The sequence below is a fragment of the Nematolebias whitei genome, chromosome 12 (genome assembly GCF_014905685.2).
Source record: "Nematolebias whitei isolate Nwh7 chromosome 12, NemWhi1, whole genome shotgun sequence".
Taxonomy (NCBI): domain Eukaryota; kingdom Metazoa; phylum Chordata; class Actinopteri; order Cyprinodontiformes; family Rivulidae; genus Nematolebias; species Nematolebias whitei.
In genome coordinates, this window is record NC_056509.1 from 16009059 (window position 1) to 16020463 (window position 11405).

Here is an 11405-nt window from a genome sequence, read left to right on the forward strand (position 1 = left end):
CTTCAGAGGAAACAAATGTCTAAACATCAAAGAACTGATCAACACTGGACAGAAGAGTGGGCCATAATTCATCCACAACCATCACAGACCTACAGAAAACCACTGCTGAGATGTGTTGCTGCTGAAGGAGGTTCTACCAGCTGCTGGATCTGACTGGAACCAGTTTTCACACAGATTTTCATTTAGCTTTTGTTTAATACAATGACTCATGGAATCTGTTGAGTTTTTGTACATGAGGTTCGACTTGAACCATTTTAAAAGTGGGTAAAGATCTGAACTTAGTAATGTCGGTCTGACGTCTTAGTCTGAAGCTCTGGAGCCTGTATAAAAAAACACCAGTGTTTCTGTAGCTCTGTGTCAGAGCTTGATTGGCTAAAGTCACGTGATCAATGACACCTGAAGCTTCAAGAGTGCAGAAGTGACGTCACTGCTTTGGTACCAGATTCAAAGGTTTATGAGGAAGTAAATGATCGGCATGATCTGTGGTGTAATTTGTGCAAAAAAACAAAACAGGGAGCGACATGGAACCTTTTAAGTTTAGTTTACCAGTTTGTAAGTACTTTTACCACAAGGAAGAAAAAAAAAACTCAAAACAGTCAGTAAGCTACAATCTGGTCTCAGTAAACTGGTTCATTACATAAAGTCATGGAGACTGGAAACCTGCAGCACAAGTGTCTTTCCAGACTGGTGTTGTGAATTAGATATGACTTATTTTAAATCTGTGGAGTTTGCATGTTCTCTTTGTGCTGCCTCTCAGATGGCTGAATATGGACACCAGTGACCCGAAAAGGAAGAAGTGGATAAAGATAATGGATGTTTTTAAATCTGTGTTTACAAATGTCAAGAAGTCACAACCATCATGCCACGTTTTAAACAAGTTTATTCGTCAAATAACCACAACTTTATTCTTTCACCTATAAATAAATGTTCAAAGCATCACACTGTGCCTGACATGAGACAGAAAGGTCTCAGGACATTAAACAGCTGTCAACTCTGAAGCAGTTCATTTCAAGCTGCTCTTTAGACTTATGGCCACCAGATGGCGCCAAAGAAGACAAAGCTGAAAAGCTTCCACTTATGAAACAAGCTTCATAAAAGATTAATTTGCCCATAAAACCCTAGAGGGTGGGCTCTATTTAGTCCATGACTAGTTTTATTTCTAGGTGGCCTAAAACAAAGATGTGTGCTCACTGCTGAGCCCAGGACAGCGATCTGCAATCAAAATTATTTTACTGATTTTAATAACAGAAAAGGCTTTCATGTAAATTATAAAAGACTAGAAGAAGCAACGTGTACAGATCAGATCATGCTAGTAGTTTATTAGCCCCGACAGCTGCACACACAGTGTAATCCTTCTCTCAAATCCAAAAAAACCACTTGTAGCGCTGTCTTTAGTGAACAGTGAAATGTCGGCCACATTATCTACCCCGAGAGTTCACAGTGACTTTTATCACAGTTGTTTACATTCCTCCGGACGCTAATGCTAATGAATCACTGCAGGAACTACATGATATCATCAGCTCGCTGCAGAACAAACACCCCGAGGCTCTTTACGTTGTAGCCGGAGACTTTAACCACGTGAATCTAAAGGACTGTCTCCCAAGCTTTAATCAGCATGTGACGATTCCGACACGTGGAGACCGCACGCTGGACCGTGTTTACACGAACGTAAAAAATGCATACAAAGCCGAACCCCGCCCCCACCTAGGACTGTCAGACCACATCTCAATCTTCCTGGCTCCTGCTTACATGCCCCCGCTGAGACGCTCCAGACCGGTACAAGAGAAAGTTAAATGTTGGATCCAGGACAGTGGCCCCATACTGAGAGATTGTTTTGATCGAACAGACTGGCAGGTTTTCAGAGAAGCTGCTGAAAATGGAGGTTCGCATGATCTTGACCAATACACATCCTCAGTACTGGGTTACATTAGTACATGTACTGACACAGTCTCCACTATCAGATATGTTAAAAGCTACCCAAACAGAAAACCTTGGCTGAATGCAGAGGTGCGTACCCTGCTGGAAGCCAGGAACACTGCCTTCAGGTCTGGAAACTCAGAGGAGCTGAGTAGGACAAGAAAAGAGCTGGTTGCTGGTATTAAGAGGGCCAAGGCCACATATGCAAAGAGGATCGAGGGTCAATTCATCTCACAAGACCCTCGGAGCATGTGGAGGGGCATTAAGTGCATAACAGATTATAAAGGAAGGAGTGAACAATGTCCCAAAGACCCATCTCTGCCTGATGCCCTCAACAAGTTCTATGCACGCTTTGAAGACCCGAACAGACCACCCAGCACCAGACTCACCTCACCACCGGATGAAGAGCATCTCAGCGTGACCTCAGCAGAAGTAAGGAGTACCTTCAGGAGGATTAATCCGCACAAAGCAACTGGCCCAGACAACATCCCCGGAAAAGTGTTGAAGGAATGTGCTGATCAGCTCTGTGAGGTGCTGGCAGACATCTTTAACACCTCACTTACCCTGGAGACAGTTCCCACCTGCCTGAAGACTGCCACCATCATCCCAGTCCCAAAAAGCTCTACAGTGACTGGTCTGAATGACTATCGGCCAGTGGCCCTCACCCCGATAGTCGCTAAATGCTTCGAAAAACTGGTCATGACTCACATCAAAACAACCATCAACATCAACGAGGACCCTCATCAGTACGCATACCGTGAGAACCGATCAACAGAGGATGCAATCTCCTCTGTGGTCCACACTGCACTCAACCACCTGGAGCAGAAAAACTCTTACGTCTGTATGCTCTTTGTGGACTTCACATCCGCCTTCAACACCATGATCCCCCAAACCCTGATGGACAAACTATCCACACTAGGACTAAGCCCCTCCATCTGCAACTGGGTACTAGACTTTTTAACAAACAGACCACAGTTAGTGAGGATCCACAACCTCTCCTCCTCCACCATAACCCTCAGCACTGGCTCTCCTCAGGGATGTGTGTTGAGCCCCCTCCTGTTTACTCTGCTCACATATGATTGTGCAGCTACCCATCCAGGCTGTCACATTGTAAAGTTTGCAGATGATACAGCGGTGGTGGGATGCATCACAAACAATGATGAGTCCAGCTACAGGCAGGAGGTGGAACACCTGGAGAGCTGGTGCAGAGAGAATAACCTTCACATCAATGTGAAGAAGACAAAGGAGATGATTGTGGACTTCAGAAGGAACAAAAACATCTACACCCCCCTGAACATAAGAGGATCTGCGGTGGAAGTGGTCTCCAGCTACAAGTACTTGGGTGTACACATGAATGACAACCTCAGCTGGAGCAACAACACCACCAGCCTGATCAAGAAAGCTCATCAGAGACTCTACTTCCTCAGACGGCTGAGGCGAGCTGGTCTGGGAAGCTCAGTCCTCACCTCCTTCTACAGGTGTGCAGTGGAGAGCATCCTGTGCTCGAGCATCAATGTGTGGCATGGAGGCTGCACAGCTGCAGAAAGAAAAGCTTTGCAGAGAGTGGTGAAGGCTGCACAGAAATCTGTTGGAATCAGTCTCCCCACCATCACAGACATCTACACCTCCAGATGCAGGAAGAGGGCCACCTGCATCATGAAGGACCCCACCCACCCAGCACACACACTTTTTGCCCCACTCCCCTCAGGAAGGAGGTTAAGGAGCATTAAGTGTAGAACCACTAGACTGAGGAACAGCTTCTACCCTGAGGCTGTTAGACTCATGAATCTCTAACTAGAATAATCACTGTGAAAAACCATATCATGTTGCTGCTGATCTGTTTCATGTTGCTGCTGATCTGTTTCAATGTTGATGTGTTCATGCGTGCACATCTGCTCACAGACTCATGTTCATGTTTGTGGTGATGTTCAATGTTTTATGTTATGAGTGCTTAGTGTATATTTAGTTGATGTTTTTCTTAGTTCATATCTTAGATGTTATTACTGTTTTTCTTATACATTTTATTGTTGGATGTAACTGGGACCCTGTGTACATAATTTCGCTCCACCACATGTACCACATGAGGTGCGAATGACAATAAAGAAACTCTGACTCTGACTCTGACTGACTTTACCCTCCCCCACTAGGACAGCGCCCTGAGTTCAACTATTCTACTTTATAGGACTTCCCTTGGTAGACTTTCAACTCGAACATTTTATTTAACACCAACCCAAATTTTACTTTTGAGGCAAGTTGCTGAGAAAGTGCATTTAAGCAAAGCTTTCAGAGTATGAGCTATTAAAGGGGTTTAGCAAAAACAGCTTCTTGAGCTTGTTCTGGATCTTTGAATAAACTGAGCTCAGTGAGTGAACAGGCAGAAACCCCTGCAGAGCTCTGACCCTGGTCTCATCAGTTCCTAAACCAGCGCAGATTTAAAGGAGAACCACGATGAGTGTGTTGCATGGAGAGAGATTAACTGTTTGAGTTTTGCCTTCATATAAATGGTTCAGAAGACCGTCTTTATTAAAAATAATTACCACTGGATGTGTTTGATTTATTTATTCAGTCATAGTGTGACCTGCAGGGTCACTATGAGCAGAACTGTACCATATCAGACCCAGCATGAATATTCAGGCTGCTTTCATCCAATCAGAGACCTCGGCACGCCTCTCCATCACTGTCTGTGTTTGCAGTTCAACAGAAGTCCTGATGGTCTGCAGTGTGGAACAGTCCTCTCGCAGCTGTTTCTAACTCTGAGCCAGTGCCAGAGACTTCTGCAGCTCCTCCAGATGCTTGCTGGCCTGGGTGATCATCATGCGGATGGCGTCCTGAAACAGTGAGGGAACAAAAGAGCTGATAAAGTTCAGCTAGAACATTTCTGCAGAATGTTGAATGAATCCAACACAGCTTCTGCCCAAACTTCCAACAGAACTTGGAAACTTCTGAGGAAAAACAAAACATTTCCAGAAAACCAAATTCCCTGATGTCACCTGAGTAAATTCTAAAATTCCAGGAGACTTCAGACACACAAAATGCTCGTTACTTCACATCTTTGGGCAAATGATTTACTGTAGCACTGAGTGAGTTAACATTTAGCCTCGAGTACATGCATACGAGTCATTCCTAATAATACTTCTATTGTTTAACATCAGATAATAAAAGCCGCCACTGCCAATCAGTAAGCCCAACAAAGACACTACTTCCTAAGAAGACTAAAGAAGTTTTGTACAAACACCAGCATCTTCACCAACTTCTATAGGTGCACCATTGAGAGCCTGCTGACCGGCTGCATCACAGGGTGGTACTGGAACTGTGGGTGGTACTGGAACTGCACCAGTCAGAGACAGAAAGCTGTACAGAGGGTGGTGCAAACAGCGGAGGACATCACTGGTAGCAGTCTCCACACCATCCAGGACATCTACCACAGCTGATGTCTGCGCAAAGCACGCAGCATCATTAAGGACCACACCCACCCAGCACAAGGACTCTTCCATCTACTACCCTCAGGCAGACGATACAGGAGTCTGTCATCACGTACACAAAGACTCAAAGACAGTTATTACCTGCAAACTGTCAGATTACTGAACTCTTGATAATAATACTGAATTACTGACTGTATTGCTGTATCATGTATGTATCTTATCTGCCATAGTTCATCTTCAACCTGTGCAATAACCTGTCACACAACCTGTGTAGTTTGTGTTAGTTACGTGTAATATATATTGTGCATTTAAGCTAATATTACTACCTGTGAAGTACTTATTCATCCTACTTGCACCGTTATATTCTACCATGTTGTTTGCTATATTTCTTTGGGACCTTGTAAATACATTTCTTTTTACTTTTGGTACTTTATTTAGTACTTTACTCGCAAGCTTTAGTATTTCTTTCTTTTTTTTTTTTAGATAGCCAAATCAGTTCTTCTCATGCTGAACATTTCATTGTTGACCTTGTGTGAACCTGCATATGACAAATAAACAATCAACTATTTACGCTGCAGAAGCAGAACACGGACTCAATAATACTAGAATACAGCATCAGCATTAATACATGTGCACGTTAAAACCTGGGGAAGTTTATTTTACTACTCCCAGCTGTTCCCTGGCGTCAATAAACTGAACGTGTAAACTTTGTTCACCTGATCGTTCGCGTTCTTGTTTCTTTGAAACTCGTCTCGGGCCCAGTCTCGCAGGTACTTCCTGTCCGCCTCGTCCGGTACCTGCCTGATGGTCCTCAGCATGCTTCTGTAGAGCCCCAGAACCTTCTGCCGCTGCAGGTACTGAGACAAAAGCACATCTGGAGCTGACAGCTGTGTGGGGACAAAAACAGGAAACGTCCCGCTGGTGTTTATACCTGTTTCAGAGAGAGCGCCGCGCGCGGTAGCCTCGAGGCCGCCATGGTTCAGGGAGCCGCAGGTGGACGGTCTGCTGCACACCTAACCACCTAGGACCTTCTAGAAGCTTCGGAATACATTCATTAAGAAATTATAGGCTGTAATGTACATTTATGACAACACGACTGTTGGAGATATTTCTTCTTCGGTTTTCTTTGTAGGTTGGCATTCAAGTTTTTTGAAGCATTACCGCCACCTGCTGGTTTAGATTGTAAACTGCATGACGCTGAAAAAATATATCAATCAATCAACCTTTATTTATACAGGTAAATCCCGTTGAGCCTCGAGGACTCATTTACAAGAGAGACCTGATTTCAACAAATATCCATAATAAAATAAAATCCAAATATCCATCCTTCTAAAATATCCATAAGGATGTATAAATAACATTCATATTCTTTCAAATAAATGAGTCCGTTTCCGGTATCTCAACAAGATGTTGGTAGTTGCAGAACTTGAGTTTCCTTGTAGCAGCACTACAGGGTCGACTCTGACGTTTATTGCAGTGAGTCTATGAATTATTTGTCTTCTTTCATGATTGTATTTCTTGCAGATCATTAGCACATGTTCTATGTTCTCATCTTCCCCACAGTGGTCACATTTACTGGTGTTCTGCTTCCCTGTCATGAATAATGTCCAGTTCAACCCTGTGTGTCCAAATCTGAGTCTTGAGATGACAGTTTCCTCCCCTCTGTTTCTTTCAGCTCTCCTCATTTCTCCAGCTTTTCATTGAATTTTGTAAAACCATCGATCTTTTCTTTCTTCTTCCCATTGCTTTTGCCCTTTTCCCCTCATTCTCTGCTTTGTGATGCTTTTTATTTCTGCCCGACTGAATTTTAAATCTATTTCCACTGAGTTGTTTTTGGTGGCCTTCTTTTCAACTTTATCTGCTATTTCATTTCCTCTTATCCCTATGTGTGCTGGAATCCATAAAAATGCAATAGTTAACCCCATCATCTTAATTCTGAATAATGTTTGCTGTATTTCCATCAATATGTCTGGTCTGCTTTCTGAACAACTGTTTTTTATACTAATTAATGATGAACTGGAATCTGAGCATATGACTGATCTGAGTGATTGATTGTCTTCTATCCACTGAACTGCCAATAATATTGCGACCATTTCTCCGGTGTATATAATAATTTGTTGTTTAATCTCTTCCCTACTTTAACTCCAAACTCTGGTACAATAAATGCTGCCCCTATTTGTCCTGCTGTGTTTTTTGAAGCATCTGTATATATTTTTACATATCCATAATATTTATTGATGTGTTCGTTAACTGTATTTGAATTCAATCCATTTCTATTTTGTTCTAATATTTTTAAATCAACTGTTGTGTCTGTGAATAACCATGGATGAATGTTTGGAAGTGGAACTGTTGGGCTGACGTTAAGATTATCTATTTGACTTTCTGCTGACTTTTGATTTATGGTCCAGCCAAAGCTTTTTGTGTTTCTTTTCTTTTTCCCAGCATGGTTTTAATATTTCTTGTGTTGGATTGTTTTGTTCGTGTCCGTTCAGATTTGCCCAGAAATTTAAAGCTAATTGATCTCTTCTGATGTTCAGTGGTGGTTCGCCCATTTTTATTAATATTGATCCTGTATGTGTTGTTTTGAATGCCCCGGTAATGATCCTTAATGCACGACACTGAATACTGTTTAGCTTTTCTAAATTTGTTTCTGAAGCTGAACTATAAACAATACTCCCATAATCTATTATTGATCTGATTAATCCTGTGTAGATGGTCCTTTGTGCTTTCCTGTCTGCTCCCCAGTCTTTCCCTGTCAAACACCTCATGATATTTAGAATCCTTTTACATTTATCAATAACTTTTTGAATGTGCACTGTCCATGTTAGTCTCTCATCAAACCATATGCCCAGAAACTTAAATTGTTTTTCTCTTTCAATTACTTTTCCATATAACCTGAGTTCACTATTGTCAGGTGGTTTTTCTTGTGAAAATAACTGATTTTGTCTTTGCTGTAACACGCTGCAACACACAACATGCTGTAACACACTGCAACATACTACAACACGCTGTAACACGCTGCAGCACATAACACACTGTAACACACTGCAACACGCTAAGCTTTGTAGAGATCTAGTAGAGTGAGTTATGAATGGGTAAATGAGGACACAGATTGTAGTGTAAAGCGCTTTGAGTATCTTGAAATAAGATAGAAAGGCGCTATATAAGTACAGTCCATTTGCAACGTGCTGCAACACGCTGGAACACGCTGCATCAGGCTGCAACAGGCTGCAACAAGCTGCAACAGGCTGCAACAGGCTGCAACAAGCTGCATCAGGCTGCAACAGGCTGCAAAAGGCTTCAACAAGCTGCAACAAGCTGCAACACGCTGAATCAGGCTGCAACAAGCTGCAACACGCTGAATCAGGCTGCAACAGGCTGCAGCATGTTGCAACACACAAATACATCAATATTGTTGGTGAAAATAAAATTTGTTTAGTTTATATTAACTGTCTTCTTAAAACATAATTACTCTAATCATTGATGACCATTCTAATCGATTATTGTTTTACTAGATCTTTCTGTCTAAATAGTAAAAAAAACTTCATTTTTGAAAACTTGATCTCTTTCAGATTTTTTAATAAAAATACTTGCCCAAAGAGAAAACAAATGGCAAAAGATGCATGTACACGAATATTAATAAGAACCAGATAAAGTAAACTTAGGCAGTGAACCCATTCTGTGTTTGTTTGTCTTTCCTTCCTGTCCTCTCAAACCAGCCAGTCGAAGCAGATGTCTGCTCATCCTGAGCTGGTTCTGCTGGAGTTTTTCCTTTCCACTGTTGCCTTTGTGCTTGCTCAGGATGGGAAACTGTGACGAAGTGAAGATTCAACTTTGCTGCTTCATTAGATAGAGAACTTTACTAATTGGCTTTTCTATGTATGTGAATGGGCAGCACGGTGGTGCAACTGGTAGAGCTGCTGCCTCTCAGCGAGCAGGTCCTTGGTTCAAACCCTGGTCCAGGGGCCTGTCTGTGTGGAGTTTGCATGTTCTCTCCGTGCATGCGTGGGTTTTCTCCGGGTACTCCGGTTTCCTCCCACAGACCAAAAACATGCATGTTAGGCTGACTGGTAACTCTAAATTGTCCCTAGGTGTGAGTGAGAGAGTGAATGTTTTTTTGTCTCTATGTGGCCCTGTGATGGACTGGAGACCCGTGCAGGGTGTACCCCACCCCTCGCACAGTGATTGCTGGACATGGGCACCAGCGACCCCCATGACCCAAAATGGAACAAGCGGGTAAAGATAATGGATGGATGGATGGATGGATGGATGTGAATGTTCCTGTAAAGTGCCCTGAGACAACTTTGTTGTGATTTGGTGCTACTGAATTAAACTGAAGCCATGGGGGCATATTTGATGAGATCCAGATCCAGCCAAGCACAGCGTCGTTTCCTGCCTGTGGTCACGCCAACCTCCTGTCCTCGAGTCTGAAGCAACTCTCCAATCTCCTAATCAAGGGAGGAGAATGTCTAAGATACTGTGGCACTTCCAGATCCAGACTAACAAACAGGTGATGGCTAACTTTTAACTTTTTCGTTCGTTCGTTCATTCAACCTTTATTTAAACAGATAAATCCCATTGAACCTCAGAGACACATTTACAAGTGAGACCTGTTTGGACAGACAATAAGTGGTGAAAGTGATAACATGGGTTTTGGAGGGAAAAAAAATCCCAACATGCTTTTAATCTCTGGCTGAACTATCTGGACATTGTGGAGGTTGAGAAGCAAAATAAGAAGGCAGTGGAGAAAGATGTAGCAATCTCAAGTGACTGGAGCATCAGGAAGAAGGAGCACGGGAAGAAATGCCATGGGCTGACGGAAGAAATACAGAATTTGAGGAACAGCTAAGATACTGCACAGAATCCTCAAGCTGTGTGTGTGTGTTTATATATATATATATATATATATATATATATGTGTGTGTGTGTGTGTGTGTGTGTTTTCTGGTATTTCTGTTCATGTCCATTTTTACATAACTTCTTTATAAAATATTAAAAGATTTTAAAAAAAGCAACATTGTGTTATTTCAATATCTCAGACAGCAACAATAAACAATTTGTCATCATATTTATTATCTGCATCGTTTTTATGTCTATATTTTTTATGTACTTCATTTTGTATATTGCTTTGTGTGTTGTCTGTTGTTCTGTCTGTACAGCACTTTGGTTGGCCTTGTAGCTGTTTAAGTGCTCTATAAATAACATGGTATGGTACAAACGAGTTAAACATTGTGTTATTGTAAGAATAGTAACTGTCAACTCATATTTTTGTAGCGTAGGAAACCTTTAGATTATCAGGAGGAGCTGTTGAGCAGACAGAACCTGAAGAAACGACAAAACTGACTAAAAACACTCGAGTGCATCATGATGCTTCTTCTGCTCATCAGTATTTCACAGTAACCTCTGTGAATAAATGAGGACAATGTGTTATTGTTCTTGTAAATCACTTTAATCATTTAAGCAGCAGTATATCTGAAGTGTAAATATTTTTATACTCCCTGTACATTGTTCATGTATCTGTCAGTCTGTGGTCAGGTGCATGTTTGGTCTGAGTCAGAAAAGTTCTGACAGAACCTAAACTAACAATCACATGGAGAGAGTCCATCCTGGATGGTCAGGTTTCCAGTCAGCTGTCCTGCAGGGTGTTGTTCTCACCACACGATGGAGGTGTAGTCCTCTCTGTCAGATCCAGTACTGCATGAAGCTCCATGGCGTGTTGTGGCTGTGACATCAAAGGAAGGAGATGTTTTCCATGTCCTCACACAAGATACTGTACACACGCGCTGAACAAACTTTAGACCAGGTTGTAGACAATGCCGTGGACAGGTTGGGACTGTGGTCCCGGCTGTGGACCGGCTCTAGACCGGCTGTAGACCGGCTGTAGACCCTGCTACACCAGGTTTAGACTGACTGTTGACCAGACAGTTGTCTGAATCAGCCTGTAAAGCAAAATGTATACTGTGGACATACTGTAGACACGTTGTGGACATACAGTAGACAGGTTGTGGACATACTGTAGACAGGTTGTGGACATACTGTAGACAAGTTGTGGACATACTGTAGACA

The 11405-nt window shown here is 42.4% G+C and overlaps 1 protein-coding gene across 1 annotated transcript; it reads right to left on the reverse strand.

Moving 5' to 3' along the window:
• Nucleotides 1–4440: 4440 nt before the first annotated feature.
• lyrm2 (LYR motif containing 2) lies at nucleotides 4441–6470 on the reverse strand. The gene is made up of 3 exons (XM_037685284.1): nucleotides 6271–6470; nucleotides 6056–6196; nucleotides 4441–4745 (listed from the first exon to the last, which is right to left on the reverse strand). Exons 1-3 carry the CDS (start codon nucleotides 6313–6315, stop codon nucleotides 4665–4667), a joined length of 267 nt encoding a protein of 88 aa, XP_037541212.1. The 5' UTR covers nucleotides 6316–6470; the 3' UTR covers nucleotides 4441–4664.
• Nucleotides 6471–11405: the final 4935 nt, after the last annotated feature.